Source organism: Nyctibius grandis, chromosome 1, assembly GCF_013368605.1.
Source record: "Nyctibius grandis isolate bNycGra1 chromosome 1, bNycGra1.pri, whole genome shotgun sequence".
NCBI classification, from domain to species: Eukaryota; Metazoa; Chordata; class Aves; order Nyctibiiformes; family Nyctibiidae; genus Nyctibius; species Nyctibius grandis.
The window spans coordinates 111,821,665-111,848,773 of NC_090658.1; the positions used below are offsets into that span (position 1 = coordinate 111,821,665).

The window sequence follows — 27,109 nt, forward strand, 5'->3', positions numbered from 1 at the left end:
TCATAAATTAGTCTTTTTTCCTCCCTATCTAGCATTTTGCAAAATAAATAATGTTTCTTTGTCTCACAGGGATGCTTAAGTCTAAATTCTTTATCCATGATATCCACTGATATTCTCAGAGGAAAGAACTGAAAGCCAGAAAGAAACGTTATCATCCCCTGACCTCCCACACAGGACAAGTGACACAATAGTAGAGAAGTTCCTGTCCTAAGGCAATTATTGCTGTCAGAGCTGAACCGTCCCTTTGAGAAAAATACAAAACTGATTCAAAAAGACGACGAATCAAGCAAAACCTAAAGCAAGTCATTCTAGTAGTTAACCATATTCACTGTTAAAAAAGAGAGTCTCACCCTGCTTCCAGCTTGAGCATATTTATCTTCAGTTTCTGCTCACTAGAAATAAACCGCTGTGAGGAGTAGCATTGACCATTTTTCTTAAAACAGGTCCAGAGTTAAGCACTGAAGTTCATACATGAATTTTTTTTGCAGCGGTTCTTAAAGATTTAAAAACAATAAAAAAAACAAACAAATAAATCCTAAAACTTCAATTATGAGTGCGCAGGAAATTCTTTGTAAATTTTCTGATTTTGTTCTATGGCAGATTACTTCTTGCTTTCTTTACTGTCAGGAAAACAAATGCAGGTGCAATGCAAACAAATCACAGAATCACAGAATCACAGAATGTTAGGGATTGGAAGGGACCTCGAAAGATCATCTAGTCCAATCCCCCTGCCGGGGCAGGATTGCCTAGACCATATCACACAGGAACGCGTCCAGGCGGGTTTTGAATGTCTCCAGAGAAGGAGACTCCACAACCTCTCTGGGCAGCCTGTTCCAGTGTTCCGTCACCCTCACCGTAAAGAAGTTTTTCCTCAAATTTAAGTGGAACCTCCTGTGTTCCAGCTTGCACCCATTGCCCCTTGTCCTGTCAAGGGATGTCACTGAGAAGAGCCTGGCTCCATCCTCTTGACACTTGCCCTTTACATATTTATAAACATTGATGAGGTCACCCCTCAGTCTCCTCTTCTCCAAGCTAAAGAGACCCAGCTCCCTCAGCCTCTCCTCATAAGGGAGATGTTCCACTCCCTTAATCATCTTCGTGGCTCTGCGCTGGACTCTCTCTAGCAGTTCCCTGTCCTTCTTGAACTGAGGGGCCCAGAACTGGACACAATACTCCAGATGCGGCCTCACCAGGGCAGAGTAGAGGCGGAGGAGAACCTCTCTCGACCTGCTGACCACACCCCTTCTAATACACCCCAGGATGCCATTGGCCTTCTTGGCCACAAGGGCACACTGCTGGCTCATGGTCATCCTGCTGTCCACTAGGACCCCCAGGTCCCTTTCCCCTACGCTGCTCTCCAACAGCTCTGTCCCCAACTTGTACTGGTACATGGGGTTGTTCTTGCCCAGATGCACGACTCTACACTTGCCCTTGTTATATTTCATTAAATTTCTCCCCGCCCAACTCTCCAGCCTGTCCAGATCTCTCTGAATGGCTGCGCAGCCTTCCGTTGTGTCAGTCACTCCTCCCGGTTTGGTGTCATCAGCGAACTTGCTGACAGTGCACTCTAATCCCTCATCCAAGTCATTAATGAATATATTGAATAGTACTGGTCCCAGAACCGACCCTTGGGGGACTCCGCTAGACACAGACCTCCAACTGGACTCTGTCCCATTGACCACTACCCTCTGGCTTCTTTCCTTCAGCCAGTTCACAATCCACCTCACTACCCCATCATCCAGACCACACTTCCTCAGTTTAGCTGCGAGGATGCTGTGGGAGACCGTGTCAAACGCTCTACTGAAATCGAGATAGACCACATCCACAGCTTTACCATCATCTATCCACCGGGTAACATCCTCATAAAAGGCTATCAAGTTGGTTGAGCATGACTTCCCATTGGTGAAGCCATGCTGAGTGCCCCTAATGATCCCCCTATCCTTGATGTGCCTAGAGACAGCACCAAGAACAAGTTGCTCCATCACCTTTCCGGGGATGGAGGTGAGGCTGACCGGTCTATAGTTACCCGGGTCCTCCTTCTTGCCCTTTTTGAAGACTGGAGTGACATTTGCTTTCCTCCAGTCCTCAGGCACCTCTCCCGTTGCCCACGACTTAGCAAAGATGATGGAGAGTGGCCTAGCAATGACTTCCGCCAGCTCCCTCAGCACCCGCGGGTGCATCCCATCAGGGCCCATGGATTTATGGACGTCCAGGCTGCTTAATTGGTCCCTGACCCAGCCCTCATCAACCAAGACAGATTCCTCCTCTATCCTGACTTCTTCTGGGGCCTCAGGGGTCCGGGGCTCCTCAGGACAGCCTCCAACAGTATAGACAGAGGCAAAGAAGGCATTCAGTAACTCCGCCTTCTTTTTATCCTCTGTCTCCAGGACCCCCACCTCATTCATCAGTGGGCCTACATTGCCTCTAGTGTTGGCTTTACCTGCAATGTATTTGAAGAAGCCCTTTCTGTTGTCCATGACCTCTCTTGCAAGGTTTAATTCCAAGGAGGCCTTAGCTTTCCTAGTTGCCTCCCTACATCCTTTGACAACAGACTTATATTCCTCCCAAGTGGCCAGCCCCTCCTTCCACGATCTGTACACCTTCTTCTTCCACTTGAGTTTGCCCAGCAGTTCCCTGTTTAACCATGCAGGTCTCCTGCTACCCTTCCTTGACTTCCTACCTGTTGGGATGCTCTGATCTTGAGCTCGGAAGAAGCAGTCCTTGAATGCTAACCAACTATCTTGGGCCCCCTTACCTTCTAGTACCCTGTCCCATGGGATTTCCCCTAGCAATTGCTTGAAAAGGCCAAAGTGGGCCCTACTGAAGTTCAGGGTTGTAATTCTGCTAGCTATTCTGTTCCTGCCACATGAGATCCTGAACTCTACCATCTCATGGTCACTACAACCAAGGCTGCCCTCAACCTTCACCTCTTCAACCAGACCCTCCTTGTTAGTGAGGATCAGATCCAGCAGCGCTCCTCTCCTAGTTGGCTCATCCACCATTTGCATCAGAAAGTTATCATCAACGCACTGGAGGAACCTCCTGGACTGGGGATGGCTGGCTGAGTAGGCCTCCCAGCAAATATCAGGGTAGTTGAAATCCCCCACAACAGCCAGGCCCTGTAATTGAGAGACTGCTCTCAGCTGCCTGTAGAAGGCCTCATCACCCTCCTCATCCTGATCCGGTGGCCTGTAATAGACACCCACAACAGTATCACCCCTGCCAGCCTGCCCCTTAATTCGCACCCACAAACTCTCAACTCGCTCCTGATCCGCCCCTGGACAGAACTCAATACATTCTAGCTGCTCACTCACATAAAGAGCAACTCCACCACCTCTCCTTAGCGGCCTGTCTTTCCTGAACAGGACATAGCCATCCATGACCACATTCCAGTCATGCGAGGCGTCCCACCAAGTCTCTGTAATTGCCACTAGATCATAGCCCCCCAACCGAACACGGATTTCTAACTCCTCCTGTTTATTCCCCATGCTGCGTGCATTGGTGTACAGGCATTTCAGGGAGCGAGCTGGGCACACCGATTTCACCCCAGGGGGATGGCAGGCCTCCTGGTCTACCTCAACACTAGAGCGTTGCCCCAGTGGTGCAAGCCCAGCTACTACCCCATCCCCCTTCGAATCTAGTTTAAAGCTCTCCGAATGAGCCCTGCTAATTCCTGTCCCAGATCCCTTTTGCCCCTACGACATAAACCTTTCCCATGTATTACTGTCACGCCTGTTGTCCTATAAAACCAGCCATTATCAAAGAACCCAAAGCCCTGCCTGTAGCACCAGTCTCGTAGCCAGGCGTTAACAGAGAGAATCCTACTGTTCCATCCCACTTCATCACCTGAAAATGGAAGGAGGGAGGAGAAAACAACTTGTGCTCCAGACTCTTTCACCAACCATCCTAGGGCCTTGTAGTCTTTCTTCATCCCCCTCAGACTACGGGATGCAGCTTCTTCCCCACCTGTCTGGAAGATCAGCAGGGGGTAGTAGTCTGTGGCCTTCACCAGGCTGGGGAGTTGCCTGGTGATATCCCTGATTCGGGCTCCAGGCAGACTGCAGACCTCCCTGTGATGGGGGTCAGCTCTGCATATTGGGCCCTCAGTTCCCTTTAGGAAGGAGTCTCCAACCACTAAAACTCTTCTCTTCTTCCTTGTGGAGGAGGTAGCTATACACCCGTCAGGTTTTTCTGACTGTGGTGGGACCTCTGATATAGGTTGCCTCTCCACCACATCCCTGTTGGACCGGCTGTATTCCACTAGGGCTTCATATCTGTTGCTCAGAGGCACCTGTGGAGGCAAGGTAGGCAAGGAGGGCACTCGCCTTTTGCCACGGCCATAGACTTGCCTCCACTCACTCCTTTCCTCTAGGTTATTGTTTTCCACCTGAGAGGGGCAGAGTTCAGGGGTCCCTCGATCCTGGGAGCTCTCTGGCAGGTGCTCCCATTTTTGTTGCAGGGAGGGCAGAGCCTGGCTCCACCAGTCTATCTCCATCTCAGCCTCCCGAATGCTCCTAAGCCTTTCTACTTCGGCTTGAAGCCTTTCAACCTGGCTTTGCAGCTGTGCCGCTCGGCCGAGCAGATCATCTACTTGCTCACAGCGCACACAGCCCCCTGTCACGAATATTCATAAAAGAAAATACACACTGATGCAGAAGAGTCACCTGCATTTTACCAGAGTGCCAGAGGTCAGATCACTTCTTCAGCCTCCTTTTAGCTCTGACACTTTAGCCCCTCTCCCACAGGAGCACCCAGCTGGGTACACCACACACTCACACTGGGCAAGTACCAGCACAGAGCTGACGGCAATGAGCTCTCAGCAACAGAGGATCCTACTGCTGAAAACAGGGAGTTTTCATATGAGTCAGTGCTCATATGAGTGGGAAAGAAGTAACAGACTGGGCAGGCAAACTAATATACTAGTGTGGAAGTGTGACTTCCACATTAGTGCAGTTTTGGGGGCTTTTCTTTCCTCAGGGCATGAAGCGTCACCGATGCAGTGCATGTGAGCTTGCATCTTATTTATTATATCAATAAATAACATCCAGCATCTACAATGCCGATGACCTTACTAAAGAATGCCCATTTTGTATCCTTGAGTTCAAAAAGAAGTCTTGCAAACAAGATCAACATCAAGTCAAAGGATGTGGAAAATTGAAGGAATTACTGCATCTAAAAATAACATCTAAATTTGACTCAGAAGCCTTTATTCATTGTAAATCTATGCGTCACTCTTCCCTCTCTACTCGGTGGATTTTACGAGAACATATTTCCAACCGTTATGTACTGTCCAGTTATTTCCAATACAGAGATTGCCGTATTAGATTCAAACAGACTAAAAGGTGGTGTTAGAATTTATCTGGATACTTGTTCTTATCGAATGCCAAGGACATTTTACTATTAATAGGGAAAGCACTAATGGCTTGCATAAAGAGTAAAAACAAAAATTCAGGTACTCTATCACTTGGCTGCAGACTGGCTTCCTGGTTTGAGACAAAGTGATGGCTCTTCCTTCCACTTTATGGAAAATCCCAGGTCACCTCACTGAAAAGGCTACAGCTCTCAGAATCATATTTTCTGCTTCCTGAGGTTGACAAGCTGCCAGAGCAGATAAATTAGCTATTTTCTTGCCCTGCCTCCAGCCCCTCCTGCTCCTGTAAACTCAGAACAAGAACTGGGAGTGATGGGGCTGTATTAGGACTTCTCCGATATGTATCTCCTCACTCCTCATCAGTGCAGCCAGCCTCAGCACAGGCATCTGTGCATTCCTGTCTCTTAGGAGAAGAGAAGTTGCTTTCTGCCTACAAAGAGCAATGGAAGCAGCTACTACAAGAAGACATTCAACCTTCAAGTACCCATCTGAATGACTTTCAGGGAAGGGAATCTCTGGTAACAGAGATCATTCCTTCCTTTTTCTTCTTTCTATGTCTATCCTCACAGCAATACCAAAATTATGACCAAAAAACAATTAAAGCAATTTACTACCCATTTCCAACTCCTACTTTCTACTCATTAGGGAACAAGTTATCTTACAGAATGCATCAAGAGAATAAATAAAAGATTAATAATAAATATTATGCTTTATACATTTTTATCATATTCGATAGCGAATGAATCAACACCCATCTCATTTTACCTCACATTGCAAAAGTAAAACTGAAACAAATAAAATGCCTACAACTTCTTTCCCTGCATATTTCTTTTCTTCTTTCTCTACCTGAAGTGAATCTGGATTGACTAGATTAAAAAAATTTGGAAAATTGGATTACTGCAAATTATAGATGTGTCTGAAATTTCCAAATAAGTGTTACTAGCCTTCTGTGTGTTTGTTAGTTATTTTAAATTCCAGTGGTCTCAGAAGATCACATCTATTTTGCTTTAAGTCATGCACCCACTTCCTAGCAGTTCTAATATTGGCAGTATTAAGTCAATAATTAATTAGAAAGCACTTTCTAATATCTCTGTAATTATTTCATCACATTAACAAAGCACTAAAAATACCAAAAAGAAGCATGAAACACTTAGACAGAAAATATTTTTACACACTTACATGTTGTTCCTAAGGCAAAAAAGTTAATTCCTGAGTATAAGCGAAGACAATTCTGTACTACTTCAGTCTTCACAGCATAATGCCATTTTTAGAGTTATAATTCAATTTCATTTTTCCATTTTGAACACATTTCAACTTACATTCTTGTTTTCATCATCTGTTATCAGTTATAAAGTAGTTTTCACTCAGGCCATATAAATACCATTTGGGCCACGTGGAGAGCAACTTCACATGCTTCCCAGTAACACACCACAGCTAACATGGACTCTCAAGGGTCCCAGAGTTCAAAATGAAAGAAAAATGCTTTCAACCACATGGATATGCAACAAAAGGGGAAAAGTTAAAACATTTGATTAGTCTTGCAAAAGTAGAATGAAAAGAATATTAGAAATATCTCTAAGCTAAACACATACCTGCATTTTAGGAAAATCAGGTGTTTTAAAATATCCACATAAAAAATAACTAGCATTACAACTTAATTGATGGGAGATTAATTAAAAATTAATTCAGGAAAGTCAAAATTGTAAATGTTGCCAAAGACATTTTCTGTTGCGGCTGAGCGGGAGCAGCAGGCCCGGTGAAGCGTGGAGCGCGGGGCAGGTGGGTCTGGCTTCCTCTGCAAGGCGGGAAAGTGAAAGGGGACTTTTTCTGCAAGGAGTTCTCATCAGGGGCATTCTGTGTGCACAGAACCTGGCCCTTCACGTTGCATCACAAACTCAGCTTATTTTTAAGGTTTTCCCTGAGGGCAGGCCTATTTCGGTGAGGTCCCAGGGGCCAGTTAACAGGTTCCCTCAGGAAGCAGTCCCTCCTCTCCTGCCGTCCGCCAGGCCACTCAGTGGGGCTAACACGAGTGGCATGGATATCACAGGCCACAAAATCACAGAAATGATTCAGAGTGAAACCAAATGGTTTTCCTTTGTTTATTTTTCAGCTGAGAACTGACTGAGAAGAGTACGGGCAGGAATGAGCAACTACTGTTGGCACCCAGCTGCCAAAAGAAACGCAAATACCACTCACAGGGTGTTTCTGGCTTGGGTTTTTTTAACTGTAAAGGGGTACAAACTCTATTTTGTAAATTAAAACATAAAATTGAAACAAAACAAGTAGGTACATACTAGCATTGATATACTAAATAGACCAGCTACTTAAACACATTAGACTTACTGTTTTCTTTTAATGTACAGTATAGTCACCTCAAGAAAATAAATTTGAGTACTGTCTGCAGCCAAAAATTTTAAAAAATCTTAGTTTCAATAAGCAGATATATCCACTAATTACTTTTCAGCTTTGAATAATAGATTCTTAGAATGTTTCTACTACCCAAAAATACATATTTACATGTCTTAGAAACGTATAAACCACTAGTACTCCTCTTGACTAAGAATACTGCCATATATATGGCTTAAAAGCCAGTGAAAAAAATCTTTCCTACAAAAATTATTCACCAAATTTTAAGTTCACCTGAAAAAGAATCCTCTGGACCCACAGCTAAACTGACCAAGACTGGTCAGAAGGACAAATATACCGTCTGATCCAGAGGCATACAAATGCCAATTTATGGCTGGGATTTCCACAAATACTTAAGACACCTTAAGTAGAATGTAAGAGGCTGAAGAGTGCAAGCCACAAACCCGGCACTTAACCTTTTAAGTACATAAATTTCTACTGGTAAAGTTTCCTCAGGCATCAGAAGTTGTGCTAATACAGTAGTGTAGTGGCTGAAATCTCTCCTGAGAGATTATACACTTGCTGTGGTCTCTGGAGAGAGAAATCCTTCCCATGTCCAAACCACAGGGCTAAAGATAAGGCTCAGCTGAATGCACATTTTCCCACCCACTGGAGCTTTGTCACTATGCAGTTAAAAACAACAGATCTACGGAACCAAAGAGACACCAACCAAGAGGAAAAAAAGCAAATTTTAAATCTGCAAAGGCGTTCAACAAGTTTTTCAAATCCTGATGCTACTAGAAATTTCTTACATGTGGGTCCAGATTTTAAAAATAATTTATTTTATGGTCATCTACCATCATGTCCAATTATCTCCAAAGTTCAATGTTAAAAAATTAAATAAATTCCACCCCAATCACCAGCTTGTTTTAAAGGCAACTTTTTGTTTATACTGCTCAGAAGACTGGCTCCTGAAAAATGAAATATCCCTTCAGAGAAATAAGGATATTTTCAAAGCAAAGTCAACAGGCAAAAGCCAATAAGTAAACAAAAGACATCTCAATACTTAACAATCCTATAAATGCAAATTCTACTTCAGATAACAGACTAATATGTATTTATTACTATGGACTAATGATGAGATATATATTCTTTTTGATCTTCAGGGAAAGAGTTTGGGAAGGTAGTTATGTCAAAAAAATCCAAAAAACAACCAGGATACAAATTCTGTCATAAACAACGTCTGACAAGCAAGACACTTTATCTATGCTAATGCTATTAGAAAACAATTCCTCATGGATATACACAGAAAAAAAGTAAATGAAAGGTAATGGAAAACTGTTACCTGACAAATCTGGGTTACACAGATATTACTGGGTTTGTATATATTGTGGGAACTCAAAATTTTACCAATATTGAAAAGACAAAACTAGCTTGAATTCAACTTGATATTGTTGAATGGTGAGTGCCAAACCACAACTAGTTCTTATTTCTTTGATGAATAAGTGATTATAAACACATGCCATGGAGTTACAAAACTGACCTATGTAATACCCCTGAATACGTGAGTGTGTGGGCTGTACACCAGTTGTTTACCTACCTCTTGTATTCGTTTGTTAAGTGTTGTTCACATTGAAAGTTCATTGAAAATGGAAAATTTCCCCTGCACTATCTAAAGTGTTTGTATCTAAAGTGTTTGGCATACCCACAAATTTCTTCAAAAGATAGTTTTACCTTACATCTATTGATGGATAGATAGCTTTTATACAGATATGACTGGTATAAACATTGACACTGAATACTGGTTAATATTTTGCTATTATGAACCTTGCTTTCTGCCACTTAAATTACTTTGCCAAACTGTTCAGCTCGAAATCTCCAATGAATATTGTGTCTCAGACTATTTTTACTTTTTAGACAATATTTCTTCTTTTTCCGCTACTTTTATGCAATTCTTCACATGCAAGATGTATTCAAAATGTATAAGGAAAACAGAAGACGTCAAAAAGAAAACATCTACTCCAGAAAGAATATGAAGTTGACACAGTATAAAACGTCTCAGAAAATACTCATGTCTTAATGGGACCATGAGAAGATTTTCTGGCTAAGTTTTCAAAACTGTCATTCACTGAATCAAGAAAGATGTTTCGGCATGTACCAAAATTTTAGAAATTTCAAGTGATTTAGCTTATTGATAGAGCACTCAGGAAAAAGAATAGCCTGAGTTTTAAAAATTGCTTTAAATAAAGTATAGGAGGTGTTCCTATACTAAGAAAGGTCTTTACAGACCTTTAATAATTGCCTGGTAGCAATTATTTACCCTCCTGACAGCTATGTCTTCAATCTACACATAAAACATGCTTCATCTATACATAAAAGCCTAACTAGCGAACATTTTAATTGATTTACTATAGCTGATTCTACCCCCTACCTAGGTGCTATTACACTTACTTAAGCTTTGCCCAGGCCAATAAAATTAAATCAGAAAGTTAATGACTTGAATCTGGCCAGAGCAAACCACCTACTCACATAATCAAATTGCTCTCACTGGCTCTTGCAGCCCTCTCGCAGCTCCACAGCTCTTCCTGCCCATTGAAAGTCTGAACTTTCTCTGGCACTTTAAACTAAATGCCTGGGCCTTTTTTATTAGAGACGGAGAATGTTACCTTAAGTCAAAAATCTGAATTTTATGATTCAGTTTATGTCTTTAAAAAATAACTTAAAATACTCCCACCTCTCAAAAATCTCAGAGAGTTTATCAAAATGCCAACAAACCAAAACTTTTTTCTTGAACCCAACTTAGTTATTATCCAAAAGAGTGACAAAATATCCCTTAAAAGGCATCCTACTTTAATAGGCAGCTTCCTAGCAGCAAATCACTGGGTACTTTTTACATACATATGCCACACCACCACACTGCTGCTTCAGCTTTTTTACATTCTCTTAGGAGACAATGTAATGTGGCATTTATTTGTATGTATTTTGAGTTTTGAATGGCTCACTAGAGTTATCTGTGCACGAGACAACACACTGTCCCACATATTTTCCAAAATATATTTGAAAAATTGAAGTTTCCTCACCCACCGTTAACATTGTAAGACTTGGATTCACTTTAAAGATTGGAATATTGATTACAGATTTCATCTGAGTATCATGAATTTTACCTAATTATCATGATAATCAGTCATTAAATAGAAGCTACCATGAGATATCAAAGAGTGAGTTTTTATATCAAAGTAGCCAATCAAAACCATGTAAAAAAATATTTACCTTCTGTAGAGCACGGTGGACCTTGGACAGAGGCTACAAGCCTCCGAATTTAACTGTTTTGAGAAGTCTGCACTGAATTTCATGCTGCCCCAGCTATGACACTCACACTGCCTGAAGACAAGTCAAAGTAAGCATGGACTTGGTTATTCTGTATTTTTTTCTCCTATGAAGGAAACCGGCAGCCATATGGCTAATAAAAGGCTATTAAACCCAGTAGTCTGGCTAACACAATGCAAATCACTTGACACTTAGCAGTCATTATCCTGTTCACCAAAACCAGTCATTAGTTAAGGTAATGCTGTGTACAAAGTAATATTCTTTCCCTTTTTTAGACTAGCCAGGCAATGAGCAGACTGTTGTAATAAGTGATTTAAGGAGAAAGAATCCTAAAAGAAAATGTTTCCAAAAGATCCAGGGAGTGGCAATTGGAAAGAGAATAAAAGATCTGAAAGTCCGAACAACAACAGATCACAACAAAAAAGGGAGTAATGTCAGAGTCATTAAAACTAATTTTGGAGTTAAATACGTATGCTCATTGTTTTGCTTAGTAAAACTTAGAAAACACTCAGAAAAAAAACAAGAGAGAACACCGCATTGCACCAAACTTCACAGCCTTCATTCTACAAACTTTCACAAGGCTCAAGAAGCCATGCCAGGCACTGCACAAACTCTTCAATGTCCTAATCTTTGCTAATCTTTGTAAATACAGATTAAACAAAAAGACGTCACTGGTCTCTCCCTCATGTGTCTTTCTCAAGAAGCCTGAGAATCTTTGTTGTTTGCAATAAATTAAGTTTTCTTTTTAAAAGAATAATTTGACTCTCATTAGCAACAGCAATAGTTCCATACCAAAAAGAAATCAAATTTGGCAGCCTGATAAACAAAGGAAGGAAAAGGAAATATTTGAGTCATTCCATTCCAGTTCAGCCAGCTCTCATTGCACCATCTCTTTGGATTGTCTTGAAACTCTGCCCATGTTTGCAATAATAAAGCCTGTAAAGCTATTTTGGTTTTGGTTTTGTTTTTTTTCATCAAACCCAAATGGAACAAATGATAAAGACAATTCAGCTCGCTTGTTTCCATTTTACTGTATATATATACACACACATACCTACACACAATATGTATAGCATGTGTATATATATATATAAACAGAGACATACACACAAGTATTTAAAATATTAACTTATTTTTATACATAAACTTCTCCAGAAATACAAGCAACTATAAATATTTAGCTTGTGTGATATAGATTTCAAACGTCACTTTTAGAAATGGACCTTTTCTGTAAGTGAAGTCTTAGCCTATAAGGCCGTAAATACTTAGGCTTGCTGGAAAGAGACTCAGCAAAAGTCCAAGCTCAGGAAGAATCAGAAGCCTGGGGATTAAGCATGTATACAAATCTAAGCATAAATTAACATTTATGAGACGAGATCTAGAGTGTACAAAATATTTGATTACAAAGTAATATATGAAGTGGGGAAAAATACTGTAAACAAACAACAATAAGCTTTCAAAGTCTCAGAAATATGAATCCAAAAAGTAGTAACTAAAAAATACCATTTTTAAAGCTGGATCAAGATGCATGAAAATTTAGTTTGTTTTTCAATTGTTCAAAATAGAACTGGGGCCAGAAAACATTAATCTAGCATTTTCATTTTACCCATTATACACAGTAAAATTTTCCTGTAGCAGGGCATTTTGTAATTCAAAAAATAAAACATTATGCAATTTTACACATCATGCACTATTTCTTTTCTTTTATTATTTTCTGAATAGTTGTCTGCTATTTTTTCATGTCTTAATAGCAACAGCAATTTCTTCCATTACGTGATGTTGTTTTCTTTCCACAGCTTCCTTCGATGTTTTCCCTGAGCTCTGCTCTCTTTATTGGCTATACTTTCTATTTTTCTTTTCTGCTATACTTTCAACCTTTTAATTTAAACTTAGTTCACTTACAAGCCAATCCATAAGCACACAGGGGCAGCCTAACATTTATTTAATATCTAAATGACCAGGTTTTCTGCTGGCTAATGACATCCCCATCTCATCTCTTAATGAGCACTGACCTCACTTGGGAGAGAAGTCAGTAAGAGCTACTCAGAAATAAGGGAGGAGGTTGGAATATTTATTAGTCGTGTTTTTCTCTTAGGCATGTGTTTACCACTATGTTAGACGAGACACCCCTCTCCTTGTATCTCAGATCTAGACCCTCCTGATGGTGCAAGGGATAGGCATCTCCCTGTTATTTTTCCACAAGCTTTCTCTGGGAATTAGGAGAGAAAGTACATTCACTCATGTCCAAGCATCCATTTTTCCAGCAAGTAATCCCATGTTTGTCTTTGCTACTCAAAAATTTCTTATACAATGTCCCTCATGCCCCTAAATTCCCCACAGTAATCATGAAAATTGATATAATTTGTCGCTTTTAATTTTGCTGTTTTTGGGAAAACTGAGTAACAGCTGAGGCACTGAAGCTATCTGTCAGCAGAGTCAGGAAGACAGAAAAATGTTTAAAACTGTGATTTTCAACTGGGGACCTAGACAACAATACCAAGCAATGCACTGATCTATATAATCTTCATGGCTTTCTAAAATGTTTCAGTAGAGCAAAGGAAAACAATCTTGTGCTGACCATAGTCCAAGCCCCCAAAGCTTTGAGAATTAGAAGACAATCTTTTGAAACAGCTAGAAAGCAAATATCCTACACAGTCCAGACGAGCATATAAAGAGATGTTGGTAGTAAATGGTGAATTTTCTTAGTGGGGGAAGGCCACCAGCAGAGTTTCACAGAGAGCTGTGCTGGGTTCTGCGTTGTTCAGTTTATTTGTAAGTGGAAGAGGGATGAACAACAGCTAAAAAGTTTTGCTTATGATATGCATCTAAGACTTTAACAAAGTCTGACAAGGAAGAACAGCAGAAGAACCTGTCAAGAGTCCATAAATGGCTGTTAAAATGCAGACCTAGTGCATATCAATACAAAGTAATGTATATGGTGAAAACCAAACTTTAAAAATAAAATGGTGGCCTAGAACCAGTGGAAAGAGACCTGGGGGTGCTGATCGACAGCCAGCTAAACATGAGCCAGCAGTGTGCCCAGGTGGCCAAGAAGGCCAATGGCATCCTGGCCTCTATTAGGAATAGTGTAGCCAGCTGGTCTAGGGAAGTGATCGTCCCTCTGTACTTGGCACTGGTGAGGCCGCACCTTGAGTGCTGTGTTCAGTTCTGGGCCCCGCACTTGAAGAAAGATGTTGAGGTGTTGGAGCGAGTCCAGAGGAGGGCGACCAAGCTGGTGAGGGGTCTGGAGGGTCTGTCCTACGAGGAACAGCTGAGGGAGCTGAGGTTGTTTAGCCTGGAGAAGAGGAGGCTCAGAGGTGACCTTACTGCAGTCTACAACTACCTGAAAGGAGGTTGTAGTGGAGTGGGAGTCGGCCTCTTCTCCCAGGCAACTAGTGATAGGACAAGAGGACACAGCCTCAAGCTTCGCCAGGGGAGGTTCAGGTTGGACATTAGGAAGAATTTCTTCTCAGAAAGGGTCATTAGACATTGGAACGGGCTGCCCAGGGAGGTGGTGGAGTCACCCTCTCTGGATGTGTTTAAGAGAAGACTGGACATGGCACTTAGTGCCATGGTCTAGTTAATATGGTGGTGTCAGGGCAATGGTTGGACTCGATGATCCCAGAGGTCTCTTCCAACCTGATTGATTGATTGAACTGATCATTACTATTTACAGACAAGATCTTAAGCTACCCTTGATAATCCATGAAAACAACAGTTCAAGAAAAGGAAATACGATGTTGGGATTTACAAGAAAGGAACAGAAAATAAAAACAGAAACCATCCTAATGCTGGTCTACAAACCCCCAGTTAGCCCACATACCAGATCTGCCGTTGTAAATACTGGGGAAAGTTATAATCCCCTCATCTCAAAACACAACAGAGAGGGGAAGAAGGAATTCAGATGATGAGAGGTTAAGAACTCTGACCTTTCAGTGAGAAGATTCCTCAGCTTTAAGAAGAAATTAATAGAGAAGCATAGGATCAAAGGTCATAAAATCATGGCTGTCACTGAAATGATAGAGACGGATTGAGTATTCACTGTCTCTTCCAACAGAAGAAATGGGGGACACCAAGTGAAGCTGGCAACTTGCAGGCTTCAAACAAAAGAAGAGAGTTTGTGTAGTACTCCTTGTCACCAAGTTATCAGTGTAAGTAACAGCTAAGTTAGTTGAAAAAAAAGAGCTTAAACAATTTGTGGAGAAGAAATTCACCACGATTTACATATAAAACGGAAATAATCCTTAGTTCAGAAAATCCCGAAGCTGCAAATTATTATAGAGATGAACGACTATATGTTGCTCTATGCTGTCTACTTGGTAATAAGCAGCACTTTCAGTCACGCTCAGAGAACAGATATTAGGTCAAATGGATCTTTGGTTTTACTTACTACAGACATCTTTCTGTAAATAAATACATATTTAGCATTCTAACACTCAAATGTTAAGTATTTTCTGGTCAAAAATACATCTTAGTTAAAAAAAAAAAAAAGAAAACCAGAACTTTTATTTATTAACTGTAACATAAGACAATGTATTCCTCTGATGACAGTGTGTTAAATATACAGTAAGATACTTGCAGGAAAAAATGGGTATGATTTTGCTCCACATGTTTTCCTATTCTTCAACAAAGAATTTGATGAGGGTTAACTTGCTGCTGAGATGACAAAAATACTTTCCCACTATCTAGTGACTTGCAGGTACGTTCTTGAAACAAAAACTCATTTGGGGCTTCTGCTGCTTTGCCTAATGTCTCCCAGTAAATGCCAAACACTGTCAGTATTGTGCCCTTCTGGCCCCTGCTCACGACCAAGCGCATTCTGCAAGCTCTGCCAACATCTCCTTAGCACATTCATGTCTTGGTCCTGGCTAGATCCATCAGCCGTACAGACAGATAGCCTGGGAATGGCTTTAGCAAGGTTCACATCCTACACACCCTCCAACGTTGCTTTGCTGGGGAGGTTTGGTACCTTTTGCGCAGTATCCGTTTGATTTGTTGGTACTCAGAGAATACCAACAACGGAGGAGATATACTCTCCTTTTAGCAACAATTATCATACTTCAAAGTAAGTTACTTTCTGTATTGTGTATGACTCCTTAGCTCGATTTTTGCAAGTACTTTCTTACTGTCAAAAATACTATGAAAACATTCCCTTCTGAAAAATATTTTAAACATTTCTTTAGACAAATAAATACCAACATCTACATATGAATCACAGAATCACAGAATCACAGAATCACAGAATGTTAGGGATTGGAAGGGACCTCGAAAGATCATCTAGTCCAATTCCCCTGCCGGAGCAGGATTACCTAGATCATATCACACAGGAATGTGTCCAGGCGGGTTTTGAATGTCTCCAGAGAAGGAGACTCCACAACCTCTCTGGGCAGCCTGTTCCAGTGTTCCGTCACCCTCACCGTAAAGAAGTTTTTCTTCATATTTATATGGAACCTCCTGTGTTCCAGCTTGCACCCATTGCCCCTTGTCCTGTCAAGGGATGTCACTGAGAAGAGCCTGGCTCCATCCTCTTGACACTTGCCCTTTACATGTTTATAAACATTAATGAGGTCCCCCCGCAGTCTCCTCTTCTCCAAGCTAAAGACACCCAGCTCCCTCAGCCTCTCCTCATAAGGGAGATGTTCCACCCCCTTAATCATCTTCGTGGCTCTGCGCTGGACTCTCTCTAGCAGTTCCCTGTCCTTCTTGAACTGAGGGGCCCAGAACTGGACACAATATTCCAGATGCAGCCTCACCAGAGCAGAGTAGAGGGGGAGGAGAACCTCTCTTGACCTGCTAACCACACCCCTTCTAATACACCCCAGGATGCCATTGGCCTTCTTGGCCACAAGGGCACACTGCTGGCTCATGGTCATCCTGCTGTCCACTAGGACCCCCAGGTCCCTTTCCCCTACGCTGCTCTCCAACAGCTCTGTCCCCAACTTGTACTGGTACATGGGGTTGATCTTGCCCAGATGCACGACTCTACACTTGCCCTTGTTATATTTCATTAAGTTTCTCCCCGCCCAACTCTCCAGCCTGTCTAGGTCTCTCTGAATGGCTGCACAGCCTTCTGGTGTGTCAGCCACTCCTCCCAGTTTTGTGTCATCAGCGAACTTGCTGACAGTGCACTCTATTCCCTCATCCAAGTCATTAATGAATATATTGAATAGAACTGGTCCCAGTACCGACCCTTGAGGGACTCCGCTAAACGCAGGCCTCCATCTGGACTCTGTCCCATTGACCACCACTCTCTGGCTTCTTTCCTTCAGCCAGTTCACAATCCACCTCACTACCCCATCATCCAGACCACACTTCCTCAGTTTAGCTGCGAGGATGCTGTGGGAGACCGTGTCAAACGCTTTACTGAAATCGAGATAGACCACATCCACAGCTTTACCATCATCTATCCACCGGGTTATGTCCTCATAAAAGGCTATCAAGTTGGTTAAGCATGACTTCCCCTTGGTGAACCCATGTTGACTGCCCCTAATGATCCCCCTATCCTTGATGTGCCTAGAGACAGCACCAAGGACAAGTTGTTCCATCACCTTTCCGGGGATGGAGGTGAGGCTGACCGGTCTATAGTTACCCGGGTCCTCCTTCTTGCCCTTTTTGAAGACTGGAGTGACATTTGCTTTCCTCCAGTCCTCAGGCACCTCTCCCGTTGCCCACGACTTAGCAAAGATGATGGAGAGTGGCCTAGCAATGACTTCCGCCAGCTCCCTCAGCACCCGCGGGTGCATCCCATCAGGGCCCATGGATTTATGGACGTCCAGATTGCTTAATTGGTCCCTGACCCAGCCCTCATCAACCAAGACAGATTCCTCCTCTATCCTGACTTCTTCTGGGGCCTCAGGGGTCCGGGGCTCCTCAGGACAGCCTCCAGCAGTATAGACAGAGGCAAAGAAGGCATTCAGTAACTCCGCCTTCTTTTTATCCTCTGTCTCCAGGGCCCCCACCTCATTCATCAGTGGGCCTACATTGCCTCTAGTGTTGGTTTTACCTGCAATGTATTTGAAGAAGCCCTTTCTGTTGTCCTTGACCTCTCTTGCAAGGTTTAATTCCAAGGAGGCCTTAGCTTTCCTAGTTGCCTCCCTACATCCTTTGACAACAGACTTATATTCCTCCCAAGTGGCCAGCCCCTCCTTCCACGATCTGTACACCCTCTTCTTCCACTTGAGTTTGCCCAGCAGTTCCCTGTTTAACCATGCAGGTCTCCTGGTGCCCTTCCTTGACTTCCTACCTGCTGGGATGCTCTGATCTTGAGCTCGGAAGAAACAGTCTTTGAATGCTAACCAACTATCTTGAGCCCCCTTACCTTCTAGTACCCTGTCCCATGGGATTTCCCCTAGCAATTGCTTGAAAAGGCCAAAGTGGGCCCTACTGAAGTTCAGGGTTGTAATTCTGCTAGCTATTCTGTTCCTGCCACATGAGATCCTGAACTCTACCATCTCATGGTCACTACAACCAAGGCTGCCCTCAACCTTCACCGCTTCAACCAGACCCTCCTTGTTAGTGAAGATAAGATCCAGCAGCACTCCTCTCCTAGTTGGCTCATCCACCATTTGCATCAGAAAGTTATCATCAATGCGCTGGAGGAACCTCCTGGACTGGGGATGGCTGGCTGAGTAGGCTTCCCAGCAAGTATCAGGGTAGTTGAAATCCCCCATGACAACCAGGCCCTGTAATTGAGAGACTGCTCTCAGCTGCCTGTAGAAGGCCTCATCACCGTCCTCATCCTGATCCGGTGGCCTGTAATAGACACCCACAACAGTATCACCCCTGCCAGCCTGCCCCTTAATTCGCACCCGCAAACTCTCAACTCGCTCCTGATCCGCCCCTGGACAGAACTCAATATATTCTAGCTGCTCACTCACATAAAGAGCAACTCCACCACCTCTCCTTAGTGGCCTGTCTTTCCTGAACAGGACATAGCCATCCATGACCACATTCCAGTCATGCAAGGCGTCCCACCAAGTCTCTGTAATTGCCACTAGATCATAGCCCCCCGACCGAACATGGATTTCTAACTCCTCCTGTTTATTCCCCATGCTGCGTGCATTGGTGTACAGGCATTTCAGGGAGCGAGCTGAGCACACCGATTTCACCCCAGGGGGATGGCAGGCCTCCTGGTTTACCTCAGAACTAGAGCGTTGCCCCAGTGGTGCAAGTCCAGCTACTACCCCATCCCCCTTTGAATCTAGTTTAAAGCTCTCCGAATGAGCCCTGCTAATTCCTGTCCCAGATCCCTTTTGCCCCTACGACATAAACCTTTCCCATGTATTACCATCACGCCTGGTGTCTTATAAAACCAGCCATTATCACAGAACCCAAAGCCCTGCCTGTAGCACCAGTCTCGTAGCCAGGCATTTATAGAGAGAATCCTACTATTCCATCCCACGTCATCACCTGAAAATGGAAGGAGGGAGGAGAAAACAACTTGTGCCCCAGACTCTTTCACCAACCGTCCTAGGGCCTTGTAGTCTTTCTTCATCCCCCTCAGACTACGGGATGCAGCTTCTTCCCCACCTGTCTGGAAGATCAGCAGGGGGTAGTAGTCTGTGGCCTTCACCAGGCTGGGGAGTTGCCTGGTGATATCCCTGATTCGGGCTCCAGGCAGACTGCAGACCTCCCTGTGAGGGGGGTCAGCTCTGCATGTTGGGCCCTCAGATCCCTTTAGGAAGGAGTCTCCAACCACTAAAACTCTTCTCTTCTTCCTTGTGGAGGAGGTAGCTATACACCTGTCAGGTTTTTCTGACTGTAGTGGGACCTCTGATATAGGTTGCCTCTCCACCACATCCCCATTGGACCGGCTGTATTCCACTAGGGCTTCATATCTGTTGCTCAGAGGCACCTGTGGAGGCGAGGAAGGCAAGGAGGGCACTCGCCTTTTGCCACGGCCATAGACTTGCCTCCACTCACTCCTTTCCTCTAGGTTATTGTTTTCCACCTGAGAGGGGCAGAGTTCAGGGGTCCCTCGATCCTGGGAGCTCTCCGGCAGGTGCTCCCATTTTTGTTGCAGGGAGGGCAGAGCCTGGCTCCACCAGTCTATCTCCATTTCAGCCTCCCGAATGCTCCTAAGCCTTTCTACTTTGGCTTGAAGCCTTTCAACCTGGCTTTGCAGCTGTGCCGCTCGGCCGAGCAGATCATCTACCTGCTCACAGCGCACACAGCCCCCTGTCACCACAGAGACGCTGTAGCATTCCCTGCAGCCTGCAACCTGCACCATCGCCTCCTTCCGTGGGAGCTCTGTCTGGGTTCCCACATCCATTTTGGTCTTCTTCCGCCGGGTGGAGACCATTGTTCTTTCACTGAGCTGGGAAATACCTGTTGGTGACACCCCTGGTTCACAGCTCCTTGGCACCTTCCTCGCCTTGTGCACTGTGAGGGAGTCAGCGCCCTCCCCAACGAGCTGCAAACGGCTGTGGCCTCCCCCGCCCTGGGACACACACAGTCACTACTGACTCACCCTCTCCCCTCTGGGCAGGGTCCCTGCCCACCCAGAGGCTCTTTATCACCCGATCGACCCGACTGAGTTTAAACTCCTTTTATTGTCAATAGAAGACTAGTCAGCACACTCATGCTGGAGAAGGCATGACCAAACGAATAAACCGCCTGAACCAGTAGCATCTTAATTCATTTGTCGGAACATCAGAACAGTGGTGCCTGATGTTGGTTTAGATGTCCTAGGCTATCTGAGACATCTGTTGGGAGCAAGCAGGTATGACACAGGTCCAAAGGGAGACCCTTCTGGAGAGGCAGCTGGAGGCTAGAAATTATTTTCTCAAGGGAATTCAAATGGTGCTAGATACTAGTTAGCAAATGAATTGAGTCCTAGGTGTCCCCTTTCAGGTGAGTCGAGTCCTGCTCCAGGCACTATGGGATGTGTTGGCTGAGTTGCTACTCAGTAGAAGGGAAGCTCAGACATCAAACATGGCTGTAGTCTCCTGGGTATAGAGACCCAAATGTAGGTGTTTTAATCTCAAATTTAATTCTGCACTTGGTCATAAAATTTCCATGAAGGAAGACCTAAGATAATTTTTATTGAAATAATCGTATGCTTTCCCCCTGCTTTGTGTAATTCAACCAAATCATCACTGGCATCTAATGCAGTTCGCTGCCCAGCCAAGAGTCAGTCAAGATCTGTGTCTGTATTCAGTTATTCTCAAACACTTCAAGTAAACCTTCAGTATCTGTTCTTCTTTTTTGAACCCTAAGTATATACAAATCTCTGTGTCTTAATTAAAATCTTATACCACTGTCATATCTCTCGACTACCTCCAATACATAAATTGATGCTCAGCAGTGATCAAGCTTACTCACAGTCCAGATTTGAGACTACAATCCTGTGTCCTTCACAGTGTCGAGGTGTATTTATTTACTGTCTTAATTGCTTGATCTACTGGAAGTTTTCTAAAAAGGTTTCAAAGATCTGATCGGAAGCAAGGATCCTGTATTTTTCAGATAAGAACAGGATGGTGGTTTGCTGACTGATAATGCATCATTTGCAAACAGCAGATCTGCAAATAGCATGCATCATTCTTCTATGATAGCCCACAGACTCCTGCACTGACAGAATTCATACGTATCACCCATTTCTTTTCTCTAAATGCCTCTGTTAAGAGGCATAATGTTATCACAAATCAACATTGAAATGCAAAATGTCATTATGTTTCCATTACCCCTATCTCTTTGGTAATTCATGCATACTCCAAACAGATGTGGGATTTGTGTAATTCAGTTATTTTTTTTAAATTATATTAAGATAGATGCTCTTGAAAAGCATCAGTAATGCTTCTCACTGGCATTGTGAGTGTACATCAGATTCCACAAAAATTCTCATGGAGCTATGAAAAAATGTAAGTACTTCTTATACAGCTGTCTAGAAACTCACCATAGAATAAAACAACTAACACTTTCCCCTTTCCCTTTGGATGGATCCTTGATATTTACACTACAAACCAGAAATGAAAACAAACAAACAAATAAATAAATAAAAAGGTATTCACTGTAAACTATCCAATTTGTAGCGTATGTTGGAATCACATACACAAAAGCAGTTAACAAGCAACATTGAGACTGTTGCCTTCAATTTAATTCCAGCAACTACCTTCAGAAGATACTCATCTGGAATGACTGCAATTTAAAAAGTCCTATTAAGGTCTGATCACTTAAAATTATACTCAACTATTGAAAAGGTGTTTTATTCATAACAAAACATACAGGAGAGTCAAAATAACAATTGCCCATAGCAAATACTATTATGAGTGACTTATTTCAAAATAAAATTTTCTCCTCAATAATTTGCATGCCATTCTTAGTGCAAATCAGGTCCACTTTCTTTTGTGACAATTATTTTCTGTCAATTTTTACCTTTTCTGTTTATAACAGAACGTTAGTTTCTATTCTTGTTCAGTCTGCAAGACCCAACCACAGTGAATCCAAGTATGCTTGTACAGCTAGCAAAAACTCAAGAGACCATCCAGGTGCTGCCAAGAAAAACTGTGAAGAAATTTTAGGATTGGTCTCAGTATGTGTAACTAGTCCTGTAGATAGGTTTGGATTTTGGTCATGTTTAGGCAAGATACAAATAGTAACATATTGCATCAATACTCAAAGGAGTCTGGTCAGAATTACAAACACCATGAACTAGAAATGGCTATACAACACAGAAAGCCCTAAATAAATGTAAGATAGGATACAATTCGGGGAAGAGAGAACAGCAATAGTACTGTATCCAGAATTTTACATTCCTCACCCATTTAAATGGTCTAATATAAATATGTTTCAGCAATTTCCGTGAATACATGAGCACTCTATATTTATTCAGAGATGAAAGGAAACTTCCAGGATCATACTTTAGGCATGAAGTGGTTTTGCAAACCACTTTGGAGGTGGGTCTCCGTTCTTAAGGGAAGTGAGCACAGGACCTGCTGACTGGGATGCCAGCCCTAGTCCTACAAAGAGTCTGGGCAATAATCTCATCTTGGGTGAAACCACGTGCTCACACAAGGCTCCCGGAGCACTTTCGAAGTTGGCAGAATGCACCCTGCAGAAGAAATTAAGCCGTGGATCCCAGCCTGCAGCAGGGAAGAGGGAAGTGCCAGAAAGTGGGGGAAGCAGGAGAGAGTGAGAAAATGTACAGCCAGAAGTAGCACTGGCAAGGTCAGCAACGAGTAATGTTACGAACCGTTTTCAAAAGAGAGCCCAAGATTAGGAGTAGACATTTTTGATATGTGGGGAAAAACATTTGGCTGCACTGCTGGTCTGGGCCCCATGCTGTTTTAATACATATAACAAATTATACGTGAAGTAGAGCAAAGTCAGCTCAGCTTCCAAAATGGGACAGTTTTCAGAAACAGTGCTCAGCAAAAACCAATATAACTATTTACTTATAAATGAGGAAAAACTTATGGTGACTTTTTTTTTTTTTTTACAAAATTACTTTTCAGGGTCAATCGGTGTCCTAAAGAAGAAATAAACCAGGCAAGAATGTGAAATTTACCAATGCCCATAAAAATGGGCTTAACCCATCAGCAACACACTTTGCAGGGTTTTGTAAATCCATGTTTTAAAGGGGAAGGTGTTCAATTGAAATTAACTCATTATTTCTAATTATCTACCTATCAACACCACCACTAAAAAAGTACCTTTAGTATACAGGCTCCACATAAAAAGACAAACTGTGAGAGTCAAACCAAAGATGAAATAACTGCTTCTTATTTTCATGTTCAAAAAAGAATCTATTCTTGAGTGTAGAAAGCTCTCTCTGGGTGATGGGTGACCTCCATGAAGCATAACACTGCTGTGTAGAACTGCAGTTCCACATTGTGATAAGGTAAAAATGAGTGGTAAACCATCTGGTAATTCAATGAATACCTCATACATTCTGAAAGTACATCCTACAGCTAAAGGTAGGCAATTCATATACAACAGGTAAGCTATTTATGTGTAATTGGTACCTCCAAACTACTGATTACTAAATAAGTTGTACCACTGTTCTTTGTCCCAGAGATTCCTATTGCCTGACTGTCTTCTGGCCCCTCTCCTCCCCATTCACAGCCATTCAGCAGAACTGTAGCAGAAGGAGTAATTGTGCATTTACAGACACAGTATTACTTATTTTATTTATAACAGTCCCGAAGTTGGTTGGTGAAAAGGGAGAATACCCATTACCAGATGACAAGTAAGGCCACCACTATGTTTTGAGACTGGTGGTCATCCGCAGGCATATTTTGGGAATTACTGCTCTTTGTCAAGCTGAAAAAAATGTTTTTAACTTCTTTTTCATTACTTCTGCTGCATTGTAGGTTGCATTACACCAGAATGATAATTCAGATTTGGGATACTAGACTATTTTATATATTAGTGGGGTTAGACGAGTATAATGCTTGCATTGTTCACACATTCTCTTCTGACTCACTGCAAGATTATAAGATTATAAATACCCACCGTAAAGGCAGCTCCACCCTGGCTAGGTTTAATCTAATACTTTCTGCTGCTTGCAGGCCCTTCTACCTTTAACATGAAACCAAGCCGTTAAGACTGGACTCCATACCCTAAAGATTTCCTTTTTTTTTTTTTTAACATTTAAGATGGTTCACAAAACTAGCTTTACGGAGTTTCCTGTAATCTCAAGGCAAAAGGTGTTCTGTAAATGTACTTTGTTTCAGATGTAAGAAACATTAACCACCCACTTCCTGTATTGTTCCCTAAAAGGCTTACAAGTACTGCAGGACTAATCCCACTCTGCCAAAAGGCTGCGCTTCATGCCAAAGAGGGACTCAGTTAATGTTAAATGACTGTACTCTTCACATTAAATAATACTTGGAAGCTGAAACACACAAGGCTTTATAGATCCCTTCTGAAAATACCTGACAAAGTCACAAGTCAATTTATTACAGGAGGCCCCCGCAGAAAATTCCCAGGGCCAAGCTCTGCTCAGCTTCCATGGCTGCGTGTGTGTAATGGAAGGACAGGGCTGGTGCCAGGAGCTTTCTGAGCCCAAGTAACATATAAGCGGGTCAGTGGAACAAATCTGTTCGTCCCAGTAAGCCTTGAAACAAAATAGCCTATGATGTTCGTTTAGATCTTTGCGTTTATTACAGGCAAACATGGCTGGAAAGGTCACCCTTTCAGTAAAATCAATGTGAACGAAATAAATTTTAATCCTTGGCAATACTGAATTTTATAGCCTACACAATCCTACTCGCCACGGTGACTGGACCCTATAGAAGAACAGCCGGGCACTTCAACTGACACATTAGTGCCCGAATTAAAAAATAGGACCAAGAACATAAGTCCGCATGTCCTCAGTCCTCTGCAGGAACTTGAACTGAGTTAGTCCGCGGTACGCGCAGGGTTTGTGTGCCAGTTTGCTCACACATCCCCACCGTGTCTCAGAACAGAACAGAACAGAACGTGCTCACACATCCCTGTCGATTCTCCTGCCAACTGAATATGCTTTTAAGCAGGACACTAAGGAAGCAGCAAAATCCTTCTAGGGACGAGTAAGCTGGAGACACAATGCCCGCAGGTCAACCAGAATATCCACCTCTAACCGCCCCCGCAAAACCCGGGGCACCGGCCAGACCCCCGCAGCCTCCCGCGCTGCCAAAGCCGGGCAGGAGCGCTCCGGGGCACCGCCACCCCCGGGATCGGCCGCGGGGCCGAGGGGGCAGCGGGGCCGGGGGGCACCGAGGCCAGCCCAGCCCCGCCGAGCCCCGCCGAGCCGCGGGCAGCCCCGGGCCGCCGCCGCTCACCGACGAGCCCCGCCAGCGGCGGAGGTGGGGGCGCCCGGGCAGAGCCACCGACGCGGGTCCAACCCCCCTCCCCCGACCGCAGACAAAGGGCTGAGGCTCTACCGCCACCCAAAGTGCCTCCCACCACAGGTATCCCCTCCTCCTCCTCTGCCCTCCCTCCGCCCCTCTCCCTGCCCGCCGGGCCGCCGCTCGTCCCGCCGAGCCAGCCGCCCGCCCGGCTACTCACAGGATGGTGGTTTGGGGGGACACGGCGGGGACGCTCTCCAGCATCAGATGCATGCAGCGCACCGTGGTGCGGAAGCAGAGGCAGCGGCTGGGGCACCACACGCTCCCGCGTTGCTGCGGCGGCGGCGGGGGCTGCGCGGCGGCGGGGGGGGCGAGCCCCCCGCTGCGGAGCAGCAGCAGGAGCAGGAGGCAGGGGCCGGGGGCGGCCGCCGCTTCGCGCCGGGCCATGCTGCGGGGCGCGGGGCAGGAGGAGGAGGAGAGGGGCTCCAGCAGGTCCGCGTCGCGCCCGCTCCGCTCCCCGGCCGCGGCTGCCGCTCTGGTCGGCTGCGGGGCGATCCCGTCTCCCCGCGCAGGCTGGAGGAGGGGACGGCGGTGGGCCCGCCCCGGCCGGCGGCGGGCTGGGCGGCCGCCCCGCCGCGGGGGCTCCGCGCCGCGCTGCGCACGCACCGCGGGGCAGCGCCGCGCCGAGCCCCGGGGCGAGGGGCACGGCCGCCGCCCCCGGACTGCTGCTCCCCGGCCCTCGCCTGCATCCCCGGGAAGGGAAGGAGTGAAGGTACCCCCTGAGACGGCCGACTGCGTGCACCCTTGGGAGAGGAGGAAAGGAGGGGAAAATGAAGGGAAGTGAGAGGGGTGGAGAAGGGAAAGAAAAAGGAAGGGAAAAGAGACAGAAAGCAAAGAGAAGAGATGAGGAAAAAGAGAGAAGGGAAAGAGAAGAGAAATCCTTAGGGGAAGGAGCAAGAGCAAGTTCAACAAACTAAGTCCTGTTTCTGCCCTGGTCTGAAAGACCCACATACTCAACCCTTGGACTACCCCCTCTTAGTGCTGCAATTTATACTGCTGAACCCAGAGAATCTGTTGGATTTGCACGGAATTACATTCAGCTGACGTTTTTAGGTAGGTGTGTACACTGGCAAGGAGGTCTAAAAGGACAACCAAGAACCTAACTGTACTTACAAGAATAGTGGTTGCAGCCTTAACTCCCACGATCTCACACTTTCTCAAAACAAATCTTGCGTGAGAACACAAAACTAGATTACCTTTGAGATTTCTAACATTGCCCTAAATATGTTGTCATTCT

General features: G+C 44.2%; 1 protein-coding gene across 1 annotated transcript in view; it reads right to left on the minus strand.

Annotated features, from left to right (window-relative positions):
- PXDN (peroxidasin) overlaps positions 1-26,259 on the minus strand; it is a 99,079-nt gene extending 72,820 nt beyond the window's left edge. The window contains exon 1 of the mRNA XM_068406431.1: positions 26,033-26,259. Within this exon, the coding sequence (XP_068262532.1) occupies positions 26,033-26,259 (227 nt within the window). The remainder of the gene's footprint in view (positions 1-26,032) is intronic.
- Between the last annotated feature and the right edge of the window lie 850 nt (positions 26,260-27,109).